The sequence below is a fragment of the Ochotona curzoniae genome, unplaced genomic scaffold (genome assembly GCF_017591425.1).
Source record: "Ochotona curzoniae isolate NIBS_2020 unplaced genomic scaffold, NIBS_Ocur_1.0 scaffold_1037, whole genome shotgun sequence".
In the NCBI taxonomy this organism is placed as follows: Eukaryota; Metazoa; Chordata; class Mammalia; order Lagomorpha; family Ochotonidae; genus Ochotona; species Ochotona curzoniae.
In genome coordinates, this window is record NW_024467083.1 from 29,565,917 (window position 1) to 29,583,809 (window position 17,893).

A 17,893-nucleotide genomic window follows, 5' to 3' on the forward strand; every position below is an offset into this window, starting at 1 on the left:
ACAGAGCATGAACTGTGAAAACTCGCTGCTCTTCCCCAGGGTCGTCACAGCTGCTGTGTTGTAAAAACGCGAGATGCGCGGGGACACACAGCCACCTCTAGGCCTGTCACATACGCCCGCCAGGCCTCGATTACCCACGAGGCATCTGCCGTAAGCAGGTGGAGGCGCCCAAGGAGCCGGCAGGTGCGGACACTGACACTCCAGACCAAGTCGGTCTCCGATCGGTCTCTGATCGGTCGACGCGCGCTCCTCCCGCTACGCCGCGTGTATACAAGTCGGTGGAAGAACCGGAGGCTTCCGGAGGTCCCAAGCAACCACAGCCGCCGGTTCGCTGCCCAAGAGCGGAAAGGCACGGGTGACTGCGGACCTGGGAGCCAGCAGAGCTGCTGCTTCCTCGCCCCAGTCGCTCCGGTCCCGGCGTCACCTGCGTCCTGAGCGCCCCTCCAGGTGCCCCTGCTCTGCCAGCCCCAGGAGGGCACAGGGACGCCGCGCGGGACCAGCCGCCGCCTAGAGCCGTCGGGGTGCCGGAGGGGCGGCCGCCGCAGCTCCAGGGTCGCGCCCGGGGCGCACGCGCCGAGGCCGTGGGGTCGGCCGTCCCCACCCCGGCCCCGCGGGCCCGGGCGCGTGGCGGGCACGGGGCGGGGCGCCGGCGGGGCGGGGCGGCGCGGGGCGGAGCCGCGGCCCGAGGCGGCAGTGTCCCGCGCCCGGCTCCGGGGCTGGAGTGGCCGCCGCCGAGCCAGGCTGCCCCGAGGGAGCGCCAGGGCGCAGAAGGGTCACCGTGCCTCCGGGGGCGCGCTGAGCAGGTAGAGACCGTCCCTGAGCCCGCGGCCCCGGCCGTCCCCTGCCCACCGGTCCCGTTAGAGCACCCGGCCCGCGCGCCAAGCCCGCAGCGCCCCAGCCCCTTGCTCCGCGCCGTCGCGCCCCCCGCCGCGACCCCGGCCCGGCGCCGGTTCAGAAGGTCTCGGAAGCTCTTCTAGTTCCCTGGGGTCGGATTCCTGGGGAGGGGGTCTGATCTGGTGGAATTCTGGCCCCACCACCCTCTCGGGGAATGAGCCAAAATTCCTACTAAGTCACATAGTGCAGTTGGAAAACATACCCAAGACCTCCCTGCGCCTGTCCTTGCTGCTCTCGGGGGACGCGTCCCGCTGATTCCCCCTCACTCTTGCAGCTTGGGGTAGGGTTCCTGGGAGGGATGCTGGTGGGTGGGGCCCTGATAACAGCAGGCGCAGCCGGTGGCAAAAGATACACCTGTTGCGATGGCTCTGCTCCCTCCTCCCGACGCCCCCTGGTTCCAGGACAGAGGAGAGGGTGGGAACAAGGGATTCAAGCCCAGGATAGAGACTGCACCCCCCCCCGCCCCCGCCGCTGCTGAAGCAGACTGCCCAGCCCCATCCACTCCCACTGCAATGACCTGTTTCCCAGAGGTGAGTCCAGCAATGTAAAGGGGTTAGCCCTGCAGGTCCCATGCCGGGACCTTCACTGTCCAACGTGGAGAGATGTGGCCAGCAGGAGCCCAGATTTTTCCAGGTCAGGATCCAGCCTGGCACCGAAGTGACCACCTCTGCCCTCTCCTGTCCTCACCCAAATACACCAGGAGAAGGGCATGGACAGGGTGGAAGCACAAATGTGTGTCTGTTTTGGGGGGGGGGGGATCGGCCCCCTGCCCAGCTGCAGGGCAGGGGAGGGCAGGGTGGGACTTTTCCAGAGAGGGAGCCAGGCCTGGCGGGTGGCCCTTGGCGCTCGCGTCACCGCCCCCCCACCCCTCACTTCTCCAGGGAGCTGCCAAAGCCAAACCCAGCTTGGGCTGGGATTATGTGTCCTGGGTAGACCCATGGAGTGGAGCAGGGGTGAAGCAGACACGGAGGGGGACCCCGCAGGGAGAAGGCAGCCCATGGCGTGGTGGTCGGCATGCATCCAATCAAGGGTCAACAGGCTGAAGGTTTGGGTAGAACATGGGCTCTCAGCAGGGCGGAGCTGCTGACCTCAGTGGTCAGTCCGGCCATCAGCAGCCCCTTCCCAGCTCTGGGCAGCAGAGCGAGCCTGCCCGCTGCAGGTCTCAGGGAGGACAAGGGGGCCCCAGAGTGTACCCCCTTCCCACCGCTGTTCTCCTGCCCCGGAGCTGGCCCACCTCACAAGTGGCTCCTTGGAACCTTTTCCCGGGTGCCTTTTGGATCCAACAGAAACACGTTTTTGGTTTTTTTTTTCCTGGAAAGCAGAGCTAAGAGCAGGATTAGGAGTGGGGGCGGGAAGGGCTGCAAGTCTGAAGGGTGGGGAGTGTCAAGCTCAGAGGGCAAGCTAGACTTCAGGGTGAACTTCCCAAAGCCTGCCAGGAGTTGGGGGGCTGGGGATGGGAGAGCAACAAGGGCAATGGTGGCTGCCATCTCTCCTTTGCTAGGTCTCCCTAGCCAGTGCAGCGCTGTGGAAAGGAGGCCTTTAGGGTGGATGGACGGCAGCCCCCAGAGGGGAGGTTAAGTCACCTGCTTCTGCTTTATGATGATTAAACCACCAACCCACTTAGTTTATCCCTTGGCCCAGAAGCGTCTGAGGCGGCAGGGCTGTGCCCAACTGCTCCATAAGGAGCTTAGTCGAGGAGGGAAGACGAAGCTGGGAGGCCGGTAGCAAGCAGAGGTGGCTGGGAAAGGGATCCTCTCACGAAGGCCCCAGTGTCGTGGGCTCGGGCGGATGGGGTCTGAGTCTCAGCTTTGCAGGTGCCTCTGTATGTATGGGCAGGGGAGAGGGGCCAGATGGTAAGCATCCCAAGTTACTGGCCTCCAAACAGCCCCTAGAGGGGACTCAGGGAGGGGCTGAAAAGTTCCTGCAGGGCCAAGGGAGAGTGGGAGGGGAGGCTGAGGTCAGGCCCCCGCCCTGCAGCCAGACCCTCCACACCATGAAGGTGGGTGTTGGTGGTGATGGCTGGGCTTGTGTTTCTGCAGACAGCAACCCGCGTCCCCCCCCCCCCCCCGGCGCCCTGATGTCTGAGTAGAGCCCCCTCCAGGCCCCTGCTCTCAGTCGAGGGCTGAGAGATGAAGTGGGCAGGCTGGTAAGAGGAGGGGGAGGGAGAACTGGCTTTGTGAGGGAGGGGAAATCATTGGGCAAGAGGGGGCGGAAGCGAGGAGTCACTTCTGCTTCCTGAGCCCTTGGGGGGCGGGCTGTGGGGAGCCCCTGCCAGGAATGACAGCCCCTCCCGCCTTGGGTCTGCAGGTCCTGGTTGTGTCTGCTGCTTCTGGCTCTTCCCCATCCCTGCCTGGATCAGGAGGTGAGCTCTGCCTGACGGAGCAGCCCCAGTGGCCTGCCTAGCATCCTCCTGGCCCCCTCACTCCCACCCGGTCTCCCCTGGCCACCCCCACATCCACTGAGGTCAAGAGGGCCTGGGTTCTGGTATTGCCTCGTCACTGACCATGACCTTAAGCCACTGAGACTCCTGGGTGGCCCTCTGAAGTCACCCTGTCCTCTGTGATCTTTCTGTCTCTCTCCCTCTAGGTGCCATCTGGACATTCAGCACAAATGCCCCCAGATGAGGCCCAGGGGCCCGAGGGGTCATGGGGTCCTTGGAACCACTGGTCCTCTTGTTCCCAGCCCTGCGGAGCCGGGGTGCAGCGCAGGAGCCGCACGTGCCAGCTCCGCCAGGACCTGGCCCTCCCTCCCCGGCCCCCGCGACACCCCGAAGCCCTCCTGCCCCGGGCTGGCCAGGGTCCCAGACCCCAGGTCTCTGGAGAAACCCACCCTCTATACAGGCCTCCACCTCGGGGAAGAGGCGGCCCCCTTCGAGGCCCTGCCGCCCAGCTGGGCAGAGAGGAGACCCAGGAGATGGCAGGGGCTAGGAGGTGAGGCTGGGAGGGTAGGGGTAGGGGTGGGCTGGGGCCCCCAAGGGGCCAGGCTTGCCGCTGTCGTGGAGGGAAGGGGAGCAAAGGCCACGTCCACACATGACTTGTGGATCAGGAAGTAGTCTGGGGAGCCGGAGCTGGAGCCGGTGCAGACCGCACTGTCCGTGACTCACCTTGCTGACTCATAGTTGCCACACCTCCGCAGATCTCGGGTCCGAGAGCCCATCAAGCCTGGAATGTTCGGCTACGGGAGGGTGCCATTTGCCTTGCCGCTGCATCGCCACCGCAGACACCCCCAGCGGCCACCCCGGGCTGCTGCTTCTGGGGTGCCAGGGGCACCCCTGCCATCAGCCCTGTCTCCTCATGCTGAGCTACCCACCACGGTCCCACCCACGGAGCTGCCAGCCCGCACCTCTGCCCTCCTAGCAAACACTGAGGGGTCCAGGGCCAGGGCTGCCCCCCGCACAGAGTCCCTCTCATCCACCCTCTTGGGGCAGAGGAGCCCCTCACCTCTTTCCCCCCAGCCATGGATGCCGAGTATCCAGGGCTGGGCCGGTCCCCGTCCCCGGGGAGCAGGGAGACACCCGGAGTCTTTCCCTCGGGGCAGCCTGCAAGGGTCTCCCATGGAGCCAGGCACCTGGCTGCCCCTGCTGAGTGACAGCCCTCCGGACAGCCCCCTCTGGAGCCTCTTTGCCCCCAGCAACCCCGTCCCGTGGTGCTCTGGGGAGACGGAGCAGCTGAGAGCCTGCAGCCAGGCGGTAAGTGCCTGCCACCCTCACCCCAGCTCCCCAGGGTACTCTGCGTGCTGGACACAGGCTCTGCGAAGGTGCCTTGGTACTCCCCTGTAGACCACCTCCTTTGCCCCTCAAGGCTCTGACCACTTTGCCCCCACCCTCAGCCCTGTCCCCCGGAGCAGCCAGATCCCCGGGCCCTGCAGTGCGCAGCTTTCGACTCCCAGGAGTTCATGGGCCAGCTGTATGAGTGGGAGCCCTTCACCCAAGGTGAGTGCTTGGCAAGGGCTAGGGGAAGGCACCTGGGGTTGCGAGTGATGGGATGGGCAGAATATTCACCCACCCACAGCTCTGGGAGATCTGCATCCTAACTCCCACTCCTCTGGCTCATCCCTTCTTTCTCACTCCCCAGGTCTGAGACCAGGAGATTTAGTCTGGGACTGGAAAGGGGTGGGGCTTCCTGCCAGGTGCTTGAGCTGTCAGTTGGTGAAGGAGGGTCAGCAGGGGCTGGGGGAGGGAGCGGGCAAAGAGGTGTACTTGGCCTTTTCCAGGATGAACAAGGTGGACATGACACGGGAGCTTGTGCCCCCGGCTGGGGTGTGCAAGGAACCCCGGTGTCACCTTGTCTTGTCCCTTGCTTGTATGTGCATGTCTGCTGGCCACACACCCACAGGTTTCAGGATCATTCCTTGATGGCCTCCGTGACCTCAGTGACCTTGGTGATCTGGGCACTGAGCCAAGGAGCCGGGCAGCCTCAGGGCACGCTGGAGCTGACATGGGCAGACTCCAAAGAGCTAGTTAGTGGGAAAATGAAATCCAAAGATGATTACTTTGGGACAGAGATTCTAAACTTCATGCATGTTTTTTTTCCAAATGCACATTTCTCATGAACTTGTTTTTTCCTTGAAGATTTATTTACTTTTTGGAAAGAATTACAGAGAAAGGGAGATTTTCTCATCTGCTGGTTCACTCCCCCAAAGAGCCACAATGGTTGGGGCTGGGCCAGACTGAAGCCAAGAGCCTGGCACTCCATCCAGCTCTCCCATGTGACTGGCAGAGGACCCAAGCACTGGGCCATCTTCCACTGCTTTCCTAGTGCGTTACCAGGGAGCTGGAAAGGAAGTGGAGCAGCCAGGGACACAGAGCCCGCATGGGATGTTGGTACCTCAGACGGCAGCTTTATTTGCTGTGCCACAACTCCCTCCACCCTGAACTCTGTGAGGATCCCGCCTACGTGTGGATTTGAAAATGTTTCGCACCCCCACAGATCTCTTCACTTCCATTCTCCCAGCAGCTTTGTCCTCAGCAAAACTTCTGTTGGGGCCCTGGGGACCCTCCTGATGAGACGCCACTGACGACCCTTCTGCCTCCACAGTTCAGGGCTCCCAGCGCTGTGAGCTGAACTGCCGTCCCCGTGGCTTCCGCTTCTACGTCCGTCACACGGAGAAGGTCCAGGATGGGACCCTGTGTCAGCCGGGAGCCCCAGACATCTGCGTGGCGGGGCGCTGTCTGGTAAGAGCATGCACACACACAGTGGCCAAGGGGGACCCTCTCACCTGCCAGGCTGGCCCGCGGGGCACCAAGAGGCCAAGTGCCGGAGTGACAGTTCCCTAGGCCTGGCTGGTGGGAGGGTGACGCCACCATATTCCTCTCCTCTCGCAATGAGTGGGACGGAGACCCCCGGGTGGGCTGTGAGGGGTGTGTGGCTTTCCTGTGGCCCCTGCCTTACCTCACTCTCCCCAGAGCCCCGGCTGTGATGGGATCCTTGGCTCTGGCAGGCGTCCAGATGGCTGTGGGGTGTGCGGGGGTGACGATTCCACCTGTCGTTTCGTTTCGGGGAACCTCACCGAGCGAGGCGGTCCCCTGGGCTATCAGAAGATCCTGTGGATTCCCGCGGGCGCTTTCCGGCTCCACATTGCTCAACTCCGGCCAAGCGCAAACTACCTTGGTGAGCACCCTGGCTCTCCACCTCCATCCCGCCTATGCCCCCACCCTTGCCTAGTCCCTGCTGTGGCCTGGCCTCCTGCAATCTGCCGGGCAGGAGCTGGCATGGGTGGGAGTCAGAGCGAGTGGTGAGAGAAAGCAAGGGTGACTACACTCAAATCCCCTCATCTCCCCCTTCTAGCACTCCGGGGCCCCGGCGGCCGCTCCATCATCAACGGGAACTGGGCCGTGGACCCCCCTGGCTCCTACCCAGCTGGGGGGACCGTCTTCCACTACAGCCGCCCCCCACGGGAGGAGGGCAAGGGCGAGAGTCTGTGGGCTGCGGGCCCCACCACAGAGCCTGTGGATGTCTACGTGAGCCTGGGTGGGGGCAAGCTGGGAGGTGGGGCCGCTCTGGTTAAGGGTGAACCTGTGGGCATGACAGGTGTGGGGGTGGCTTGCGCTGACCCTCCCGCTACGCCCAACTCCCACCTCCACCCTTCTCCCCAGATGATCTTCCAGGAGGAAAACCCAGGCGTTGCTTACCAGTATGTCATCTCATCACCCCCTCCCACCATCGAGAGCCCCACCTCAGAGCCTGCCAATCACCAGCTCTGGGCTGGTAAGACACTGGGCTCCAGGCAGGTGGGAAGAGGAGGGAGAGGCCAAGGGGATGCCGGTGACCTGGCCTGACCTCCCTTCTGCCCAGAGATGCCCAGGCGGGAGCCTCCAGCTGCTGTGGCGCCCCGTGCGGCCCGGATGCCGGGCACCAGGCAGCGGCAGGTGCGGATCCCCCAGGTGTCTGGCCCACCACAGCACCGGACGTCTGTGGGGTCTTCAGCCGGGTACTGGAAGCGAGTGGGCTACTCAGAGTGTTCTGCATCCTGTGGGAAAGGTGAGGCTGCACCCCTCTCTCCCGACAGCCCCTCCCTGGCAGAGGGCCCAACCACAGGCAGGGATGGGCCTTGACTGAGGCTGTCCCCTCCCCCATCTTGTCCTCTCGTCTGGTCCCCCAGGTAGCTGGCGCCCTATTTTCCTCTGTGTCTCTCGTGAGTCAGGAGAGGCATTAGAAGAGCACAGCTGTGCCGTGGGGGCCAAACCCCCGGCCTCCCTGGAACCTTGCCACGGCCCCCCCTGCCCTCCATAGTGAGTATGGCCCATGGGGAGGGATGGGGTAAGCAGATGTTCCTCCACCCTCCCTGGGCGACACCCTGGCTGTCCGGGACCTTATCTGCACCCTGTGCTCCTGGCTGCAGGGTGAGGTTAGAGGGCGTGGCAGTCCACAGGCAGCCAGGGCCCCCACGAGGGACCCAGACGCCAAGTGCATACCCCGCCCCCCCCAACTGTCCCATCCCCCCCTCCACCTTTGCCCCACTTGCAGCTGGGAGGCTGGCGAGTGGACATCCTGCAGCCGCTCCTGTGGCCCGGGCACCCAGCACCGCCAGCTGCACTGCCGTCAGGAGTTTGGAGGGGGCGGCTCCTCTGTGTCCCCGGAGCGCTGCGGGCACCTCCCCCGGCCCAACACCACCCAGCCTTGTCAGCTGCGCCTCTGTGGCCACTGGGAGGTCAGCTCCCCCTGGAGCCAGGTGAGTGGGCCAGGGGCAAGACCAGCTCTCCTAAGGTGTCCATGAATCAGAGCAGTGGTGTTTTTTTTTTTCAACCTTTTTTTTTCCCATCAGCAGAAGCTTTCCATAAACAAGATTTCATGCCCCAATATAGCAGTCAGATAAGAAACTGAAGTGGGGGTTGGGTGCATGTAGTCTCAGGCGGGACAGCGGAGGGCAGGCTCAGGTGCACTGGGGGGGGGGGGGGGAGTGTGGGGCTGACGGCCTTTTCCTTGGTTCAGTGCTCCGTGCGATGTGGGCGAGGCCATAGAAGCCGGCAGGTCCGCTGTGTTGGAAGCAACGGTGATGCAGTGAGCGAGCGGGAGTGCGCCTCAGGGCAGCCCAAGCCGCCCAGCAGAGAGGCCTGTGACATGGGGCCCTGTACCACGGCCTGGTTCCACAGCGACTGGAGCCCCAAGGTGGGCCACTACTGCCCTTCCCCCAGCCTTGTGCCCTAGGGCATCCAGCACAGCTCAATAAGCACACTCCCACCCTGTGTGCTCAGCCATCGCCTGGCATCCCCCCGGCACACGTGAACCCTGTGATTGGGACCCCAGGCCCTGCCCCTTCCTCCCCGACTCCCTTCCGCTCGCAGGTGGGTGCCCTTCACATAGGCTGCACACATGCGCTCTGCTCCCCGACAGTGCTCCGCTGAGTGCGGTACGGGGATCCAGCGGCGTTCCGTGGTCTGCCTGGGCAGCGGGGACACCCTCAAGGCTGGTCAGGAGGAAGCAGGAGCCCAGAACAGTGGGCAGAGCTGTCCGGGCAGTCGCCCTGCTGACATGCGTGCCTGCAGCATGGGGCCCTGTGAGAGGATGCAGCGTTGGTACACAGGGCCCTGGACCGAGGTGAGCTGACCTGCCTGCCTGGGGGGGGGGGGGGGGGGCGGGGGGGGGGTGACCTGGGGGTGAGCCCTGTTGTCCCTTGACTCACCGTCAGTGCTCCTCGGAGTGTGGCTCGGGCACGCAGCATCGGAATGTCATCTGTGTATCCAAACTGGGCACTGAGTTCAACGTGACTTCTCCTGGCGACTGCTCGCACCTGCCCAAGCCCCCCACCCTGCAGCCCTGCCAGGGACCGGCCTGCCAGGACCGATGGTTTTCTACACCCTGGGGCCCGGTGAGTGCGTGGCTCATAAGGCTCCTCTCACCGCACCCCATGCCTGTCTGTGCCCTGGGATAATCCGGCTGGGTTTCAGCATGCTCCAGTCCCCACAGGCGTGGAGCACAAGCACGGCCTGTCCATCTGGGATGTCCTTAGCTCCTAGGGTAGGACCCCCCCCACCACCTCCCAGAGAGACGAGGGGTGCAGGAGGGACCCCCCCCAGGACGCGGCAAAAGTCTGACTGCATAGCTGGGGTCTTCCCCAGTGTTCCCGTTCCTGCCAGGGGGGCACGCAGACAAGGGAGGTCCAGTGCCTAAGCGCCAATCAAACCCTCAGCGCCAGATGTCCTCCTCATCTGCGACCCTCCAGGAAACGATCTTGCAACAGCCAGCCCTGTAACCAACGCCCCGGTAAAGAGGCCCCTCTCCCCTCAAGAACTGAAACGCGGTGGGAGAGCAGGGACCAGGTGGGGGGGCGATAGACACCCCCCAGGCCGCTGGATCTGAGTGGTCTTGGGCCTCTGTCCCCAGATGATCAGTGTAAGGACAGCTCTCCACACTGCCCCCTGGTGGTGCAGGCCCGGCTCTGCGTCTACCCGTATTACACAGCCACCTGCTGCCGTTCTTGCGCCCATCTCCTGGAGCGGCCCCCGCTGGAGCCTGCCTGAAAAGGGTCTGGGAGGCAACTGTCCTCCTGGTTTTCTCGTGCCACCCACTCTGTAACGCCCTGGCTCTCCGACCTGCCCAAGTCTCACCAGAGATGTCCTCCAGGGACAAGGACGGTCAAGACCCAGGCTTGGGTGTGTGTGGTGTGCTGGCGGTGTGCGTGTCTGCCCTGGCATGTTTCTGGGCTTTGCGTGGGTGTGTGTGCGCTCATATGTATATCACTCCTCAAAGCCTAGTGGCGCAGATCACGAAGGCGCCATCTCCTGAGACCCGGCTAGGCTGAGCGGAAGGCAAGCTTGCAGTTCTTTCTCAACCGGTTCCCCCTCTGCTCCAGCCTGGTGCCCTAAGCCTCACTTCTGTTCAGACCACACCTCTTCCCAGCCACCCTCTGACTCTCCTCTCTGTTGCCTCCCTAACTAGTTAGGAATGAGGGGAGGAGGGGGCGGTTGGGGGTAACCACTGCCTGTCCTGCCTTATCACAAGAGGAAGGCCTGCCTGCCTGGAGCAGGAGCAGCTCGACAGAAGGTGGAAAAGAGAAATGCTAGCATAAGACACTCGGGGCCCCTGCCCCACCGAAAACGGTCCCCACCCAAGAAATAATTTATTTTTATTAAAGATGGTTATGACACGTGTGCTCTTCCTTGTCCTCGTGGGCATACGGCCGTAAGAGCCACCTAAGCAGTGCGAGGGCAGAATGTGTTGGCCAGGGGGCATCAGCTGGATGCTGGAGTGCATCCAGAGCACCTGAGATGAAGAAAATCCGGCCAGCCCCCAGCCCTGCAGGTCGCACCATGACCACTAGAGGCCGCCAGTGCTCCCGGTTCAGCGTAGAGTGAGCAGAGGGTTGGCGGGGGTGATGGGCTTCCTGGCAGGCTAGGGTTTTTATCTGTAAAGGTCCTTGGAACTCACCAGTGCTCGTTTGGGTTTGGGTCCGAGCAGATGGCGGCCGTCTTGTCGGGAGTCGTCTTCCTGTTCCCTTTTTTTGGCCCTGCCTTCCCACCTCCCCCATCTTCCTGTTGGCTATTACCCATTTCCCCATTGAAGCTCTCGGTTTATTGCTTTTGGGGGGAGGGGGACAGGGAAAGGGAAGTGACTCGGCTCCCATCTCTCCATTGGTGGAAATGGCTGGAGGAAGAGGAACCAGGCCTGGCTGGAGGGGAATTGGGGTGGTGTGGGCAGGGACACGGCTGTACTGGATGTTCTGCCAGGGACGCATTCCTGAGGCATGGCTCACCCCACCCTCCTCCCTGCTGCCTTGCCCGTCCCTTCTCTGGAGGTGCACAACTTGCAGACGTGGTGTGAGACACGACAGACTCCTTCCCTGGCCCCTATGGCCTGGGCCCTGCATCCCCATGGGAAGCCAGCCGTCCCAGGCCAGGGGGGAGGGGGGCACCACCCCTGTCCCTCTCAGCTGGACCTGGGGAAGCCACCAGAGTGGCCTGCAGAGACACCACGCTCCACACCAGCTAACTCTTGCACTTCCTTCTGCAGCCATCCCACGTGGCTGGGCAAGGTCACAACAGGCTATTTTGAAGAGCAGAGGCAGTGTGGAAGGGAAAGGAAAACTGTGTGTCCTGGGCAGGGAGTAGAAGCCTGGGTGCCAGGAGGGCCAGGGCTCAAGGTGGTTGACGATGCTGGGCCACCCTGGGGAAACACTAGGCTGAAGGTCCTCTGACCCAGTGTGGGTGGTGGCCACCGCCCGGGGCCCTCCCAGCCATTCCTGGAAGCTGAGTGCTGGGCGGAGGCACCAACTCTGCTGGTTCCCTGCATCACCGTCCCTCCCTCCCTCCACACGCCTCTTTGGGTGGGCTGTTGCCTGTTGCTGGGCAGCTTTGAGGTTTGGCCTGAGCCTAAGAACCAATCCCAGATGTCGGGTGCAGCCGGGGCAGCCCTAGGAAGGCCTCCTTCCGGGTTCTCACAGCCCACAAACCGTCTCTGGGCCAGCCAGGGGCCTGTTTCCTGGTTGGTGGGTTCATCTGGGGGGGTGGTTGTCTCCTGGTCTTTTCCTTAAGGGGTAGGCTCCAGGGCAGTCCCTCCAGAGTTCCGATCTTCTGGGGAGTTCGTGTGGGAAATCTCAGGAGGCAGATGGTGACGCGGGGCAAGCCCCTGGCCCAGCCCTGCCCCTCTGTTGACCTGTGAAACCCCCAGAGGACCTTGGGGGAGAGGAAGCTGCAAGCCCAGGGCAAGGCCATGTGGTGGCAGGGGGCCCCTGGGTTTGGTGCACTGGGGAGAATTTACGGAAGGACAGGGAGGAAGTGGACCCCTGAGCATTGAGACCGGGTGGGTGGGGATGGGAACCATCTCAGTGGACACCGGACCAGGGAAAGCACCGTGCTGCTGGTTCTTAAGCACCTGCACCTGCTGGGGGAGGGAGAGGGCGGGGCTTCGGCAGCAGAGCACTCAGGGGTGACCCTGGAGGGCTTGCAAGTCAGCTGGGTCAGGAATCCTGGGCCCTCCCTCTCCCCCTCCCCCCCAGCTTCCCCAGGGTAAATACCCACCAGAGTAAGCTGCAGCCTGTGCACTAAATTTAGCTGCTAGACTTCCCCAACCCCTAGGCCTCCCCTCAGCAGGTGTGCGCAGCTGCAGGGTGGGCCTGGTGGCGAGTTTGGACATTCCTGTCATCTCTACTCATTCAAGATTTCTGGCAATAGGGGTGAAGTAGGGACTAGGGACCCCAATCCTGACCCCAGTACATGGGTCTCAGGGCTGGGAAAACTGGCTGCAGGTCCAGGTAAACGGGTATGCAGCAGGGCTAAGGGCTATGGCTCAGCTGACTAGTCCTCCACCTGCAAGAGTCAGCATCCCACATGAGCACCAGTTCGTTTCCCAGCTGCTCCACTTCCCTTCCAGCTCCCTGCCTGTGGCCTGGGAAAGCAGTCGAGGACGGCCCAAAGCCTTGGGACCCTGCACCCACGTGGGAGACCGTCCACATCCTCTTTTGTGCCTCGCTGTCTGCTTCTCTCTTACAAACCAGAGACTCAGAGCTTTTTCTTCCACCCTCCGAGCATGTTGACCCAGGGAAGCCTCTCAACTTTCATGGACAGTTGTGGCTAGGGGGCGGGGTATGTGAGGAAGGTGCTCCCACCCTCCTTCCTGCCACGCACCCCCCCCCCCCCACCTCAGGTGCTAGCAAGCAGCTGGGTAGACCAGTTCCAGTGGAAGTGGCACACTGCTAGGCAGAGGTATCAGCTTTAAAGGCCAGGAGGCACCTTCTACAGGAAGTACAGCTCAGGAAAGTACCTAACTGTCAACCAGAGATAAACAGGCTGGGTTAATCTCAAACCCAGTTAGCACAAACCCTCAGTCTGATTTGGATTCTTTGGCCTCCTAGGAGACTGGGTATTTTGGGGCCAAGGCCTGAACCTGGCAAGGATTTGAGGGGAAGAACATACCAGTCTAGTCCCCAGGAGGTAGGCAGGAAACATGGCAGGCAGACCTGTCTAGGGAACCTTGGGCCACATCCATCCAAAGATGATTTGGAACAAGATGCCGGCGAACTGCGCTGGGCCGGGGCTGTGCTGGCCTCTCCTCTGGCTCACCCGGATCTAAGAGCCAGAGCCGCAGACTTGTGAATGATGAGAAAGACCAAGGAGGGCAGAAGAGGAGGAATGCAGAGAAGGCAGCTGGTGCTTTTCCAGGGATTGCCTGTACTCAGCCTGTCCTGGGAGCAGGAAGGGAGCAAGGCAGCCTCTCCCCCACCTCTGCTCCCCTGTCGCCGGCCCACCACCTGTGGATTGCCTCTTTTCGTCAGGAAAGGATGATTCCTCCCTAGCTCTAGCTGAACAAACTTTTTCTCTAGGGTAGACAGGGAGGACTCTTCATCCGGCTCACCGCCCCCACACACACCCCAAATGCCTGCCAGGGGCAGCACTGGGTCAGGAGCCTGGGCCTGGTGGCAGGGGGCCGAGCAGTCTTCCTCTGCTTCCTCAGCGTGCACACCATTGGGGGAGCTGGACCACAAAGCAGTGCCCAACCCTCTAGGCCCAAATGGCTGCCCCCTTAGGGTTACTCTTATTGCACTTCCTTACATTTGTACAGGGCTTTAAGGTAAAAGTGATAATGAAAATATCTTTTAAACTAAAATATTTTTTAGTGTTGTTAAATCCTATTTATGGGGAAGAGGAGAAGAGCTTGTTAAAAGTTCTACCTGAATGTTTGGTTCACCCCTGCAGGGTACCTTGCTATCAAAATGCTCAGTAATTTCGGCTACAGCGACCCAACCCTGGGATGGTTTTAATTGTTGTTTTCAATTATTTTTTCATGACTTTTCAGCATTTCAGGAAGATCTTTTCTAAACTTTAGTTTTCAACCTGACACTTCAGTTTATCGTCAAGAAATTCATCCTTTCAAATGCAATCACTGGTTCCGTGCAAATAATGACAGTATATCTGACCTAAGACACACTGTCCTACGGGATTCCCTATAGAACCCTAAGCAATTCGCACTGTGGATTCAGAGCATTTTCTTTCTCCAGCCCCTCAGGACAGACACAAAGTTGTGTGCTATGTTAGCATGCACTTGAAATCAAAAAGAATGTGTTTCCACAAACTGGTGTTGGGAATTCTTACCAAATCTTTATAGCATACCCTCCCAGTCCCAATGAATACTATCGACAGATGCTTCACGGGCTCAACCGGTTTTAGAGCCCATTCCAACTGCCAGGTTGCCGTGCGCTCCCCACCCCCTCCAGGCTCCTCTGCAGGCTGCAGCTGAAAGCAGGTCACACACACAGCACCCCACCCTCACACGGCAGCCAACCTCACTTCGATTTCGACACGTTTCCTTCTTTCTGTTTCTCTGCTTCATGAGGGATTTCTGAGAAATGAAAAATAAGCCACTTCCCACAGCCTTATTTGTAGTTTTGTTTTTGGTTTTTTCTTTTCTTTTTTTTTTTTAATGCTGAGGAGGAGGTGGGGGGGAAAGCACAGCATTTGAGCATATGGTGGTAATCCAAACTTCACACACACCCCACCCCCTTCCCCAGCCGCACCTGAGGCCGGCCCCACCTTTCCTTAGACGGGGCTTCCAGGGTCAAAAGGAAATAAACAAGACAGCAGTGACAGCTGCTCCCTCGCCAGAGCCCAGCTGTCTCTGCCCCCATTTCCACCAAGGATCCAGTTGGTGGGAGTCGCTCCAGGCAACCCAACAGATGGAGATGTGGGCAGCGGAAGGGTAAGGCCGGCACCCAGGGCACTCAGCGCTGCAAAGCCACCAATTCGGAAACCGCAGTCAACCAGCTAAGTATGGGCCACTGTGAGAGAAATGGCAGCATTTTTTAGAACCAGCTCCTTTTAGGCAAGAAAGCTAAGTTTTAGAACATACATCTGAAAGTCGGTCAAATCCAAGGTGAAACAACAGTTGAGCGTTCTTTTCCTTGTCTCCTTGGCCGTCTTTCCCAGCACACCTTGTCCCAGGCTAACTTGAATAAACATCCACGTGACCACACGGGGTGGGAAGAACATCAAGTGGGGGTGAGATTCTCAATGGAATGCAGCCCCAGCCAGTCCGGGGGCCTCTGGTCCAAGACCTCTGGCGCGGCCTGCGGATTTATGCAGGCGAAGAAGCCAAAACAATGAGCTCACGGGCGAGAATGCAGCCTGTGGGGAAGTCGGGCCGCCAGAGCAAACGCGGTTTTTTTTTTTTTTTTTAAATCAGGATGGGAATAGCAGTAATTCAGTCTCCCACGAGAACAGGATGGGGGAGGGGGAAGCTGCCATTCAGCATTTTGGGGTCCAGTTATAGAACTTTCAAGAACTGTTGCTTAATAAAATTCTGCTTAGTAGTTAACGCATGCTCCTCTCCTTGGCTAAGCAGCCTAGAGGGTGAGAGAGCCGACCACTGGTAAAATGTGTGTGTGGCTGAGTGATCCAAGGGCTACTTCAAGGTGCTGTTTGGTCCCCTCATCTGCGAGCCTGGGTTAGACTCCTGGTGAGCTCCAGCATGGTGCTAATGCAGACTCTGCCAGGCGCGGCCATGGTGCAAGGGCCTGGGATCTTACCACCATGTTAAGAGAATTGAGCTTTGTTCGTGAGATGCAGACATCTGAGGGAACCCAGTGCAAACCGGAGCTCTAAAAACACTTACATAATCGGGGCACTTTATTCAAAGCATGCCTACCGGCACCTGCCTCTCCAATCTGGAGCCTAGGATGGTTATTTACAATTCTAAGAATGTATGTTTAGGGTCACCACTTCAGCATATTAGAGGAAAGAATGGAAACTTTTTCGTTTCCTAAAATAAACACAATCCATTGGGTTCTATTTCATTAACCACCATATTCACAATCCTATGACAGAGGTTATCTTTGTATCCTAGCAGTTTTCTGACATTGTTATATAAGGCCCTAAATGGGAGAGAAGATCCACTCACGCACAGACCACGTGTGACAAGGGGGAGGGAGGGAAGGCTAAGTGAGAGACGCTCACAATCACCATCCACATTTCCTACAAAACAAAACAAAATCTTTATTTCCATTTGATGGGGAAAGGGAGGCTGTGAGAGGTTCCGTTCTTTGGTTAATTCCAAATGCCTACCTATTAAACAGTGCCAAGCCAGACTGAAGTGAGGCCAAAACTCAAATCCCCATCATGTGGGAAGCACAGGATCTAGGAACTTGTCTACTTTGTTTTGATTCCTAATTTATTTGAAAGTCAGAGAGCCCAGCGTGGCGGCCTAGCAGCTAAAGTCCTCACCTTGCACACACCAAGATCCTATTCAGGCGCTGGTTCTAATCCCAGTGGCCCTGCTTCCCATCCAGCTCCCTGCCTGTGACCTGGGAAAGCAGTCAAGAATGGCCCAAAGCCTTGGGACTGCGCACCCGCATGGGAGACCTGGAAGAGTCTCCAGGCTCCTGGCTTCAGATTGGCTCAGCTCTGGCTGTTGTGGCCATTTGGGGAGTAAATAATTCATGGAAGATCTTCCCCACTGGCTCTCCTCCTGTGTACTTGATTTTCCAATAAAAATAAAGTAAATCTTAAAAAAAATAAGCTCCAGTCCTCTTTAAAGCTCAACCACCAATTTACTTCTGTAGTTTTTTCTTTTAATTTGAAAGGCAATTGACATAGTAGATAGATCTATCCACTGGTTCACTCCCCAAGGAGCCACAACAGCTGGAGCTGAGCAGATCTGACGCCAGGAGCCAGGAGTTTCTTCTGGGTCTCCCACATGGCTGCAGGGTCCCAAGGCTTTGGGCCGACTTTTACAGCTTTCCCAGGCCACAAAAAGGGAACTTGATGAGAACGTGGAGCAGCCAGGATATGAAGCTGCACTCATACCGGATGCTGATGCATGCAAAGTGAGGATTAGCCACATGGCTACCGTGCTGGGCCCTCTGAAGCCTTCTTAATACCATCTACTTCCAGCTGTCACCCTGCTTTGTCCCACTCCTTCTTATGGCTTTGTGCATTGTGTTTTTGTTCATTCCTATTACTCTAAGCCATGAAGTATAGGTGGCCACTTTTTTTTGTATTCAGGATCCATAAATTCTTCAGCATGTATCTAAGAACAAGGACATTACCATACCCAACAATGTAACCTCAGCAAGTGCAGGTTTAAGTACTTGGGTCTCAATCACCTGTGTGGCTGGCTCCCAGAGGGTGCTCCTGGCTTCCACTGGCCCAGCCCTGGCTCCTGCAGGTATATGGAGAGCAAACCTCTCTCAATCAATCCCCCACCGCAAATACTACACACGCACATGGGCATGTCCTGGCTGTCCCACCTCCCATCCAGCTTCCTGCTTGTGGCCTGGGAAAGCAGCCAAGGATGGCCCAGTGTTGGGACCCTGTACCTGCACAGGAGACCCAGCTCTGGCCGTTGCAGCCAGTTGAGATGTGAACCAGAAGGAAGATTTTTCCCTCTCTGAATCTGCCTTTCCAATAAAAATTAAGTAAATCTTTAAAAATCCCAATAAACACATTACAAACATCTCGCAAAAGCACACTTAAATGCACCCCACCTACTGAACATCATTGCTTAGCACTGTGCTCCTGTGCCAAGTGTGCCTGAGCAGGGACAGAGTGTACACCTTACTGCTAGCCCAGAAA

At 59.3% G+C, this 17,893-nt stretch overlaps 1 protein-coding gene across 4 annotated transcripts; it reads left to right on the forward strand.

The window, feature by feature from the left end:
* Window positions 1-717: 717 nt before the first annotated feature.
* Window positions 718-10,479, forward strand: ADAMTSL4 (ADAMTS like 4). Of its 4 annotated transcripts, XM_040998484.1 has the most exons (18): window positions 718-803; window positions 2,934-3,040; window positions 3,202-3,256; window positions 3,481-3,824; window positions 4,030-4,582; window positions 4,723-4,825; window positions 5,931-6,067; window positions 6,299-6,503; window positions 6,681-6,853; window positions 6,989-7,100; window positions 7,188-7,373; window positions 7,495-7,624; window positions 7,860-8,064; window positions 8,325-8,501; window positions 8,727-8,930; window positions 9,022-9,201; window positions 9,452-9,596; window positions 9,717-10,479. In XM_040998484.1, the coding sequence occupies exons 2-18, from the start codon at window positions 3,024-3,026 to the stop codon at window positions 9,851-9,853; spliced, it is 3,063 nt and encodes a 1,020-aa protein (XP_040854418.1). In that variant the 5' UTR covers window positions 718-803; window positions 2,934-3,023; the 3' UTR covers window positions 9,854-10,479. The 4 variants fall into 4 exon arrangements, with proteins under 4 accessions (XP_040854418.1, XP_040854415.1, XP_040854416.1 ...); XM_040998481.1 differs by having other exon boundaries at window positions 6,681-7,100; XM_040998482.1 differs by lacking the exon at window positions 718-803 and having other exon boundaries at window positions 842-3,040; window positions 6,681-7,100.
* The last annotated feature ends 7,414 nt before the right edge of the window (window positions 10,480-17,893 follow it).

Bases quoted from the DNA above. Each gene is read 5' to 3' on its own strand.
- ADAMTSL4 (XM_040998481.1), top strand. The intron at 6,068-6,298 runs GTAAGAGCATGC...CACTCTCCCCAG, and splicing joins GCGTGGCGGGGCGCTGTCTG to AGCCCCGGCTGTGATGGGAT. The intron at 7,101-7,187 runs GTAAGACACTGG...CCTTCTGCCCAG, and splicing joins CAATCACCAGCTCTGGGCTG to AGATGCCCAGGCGGGAGCCT.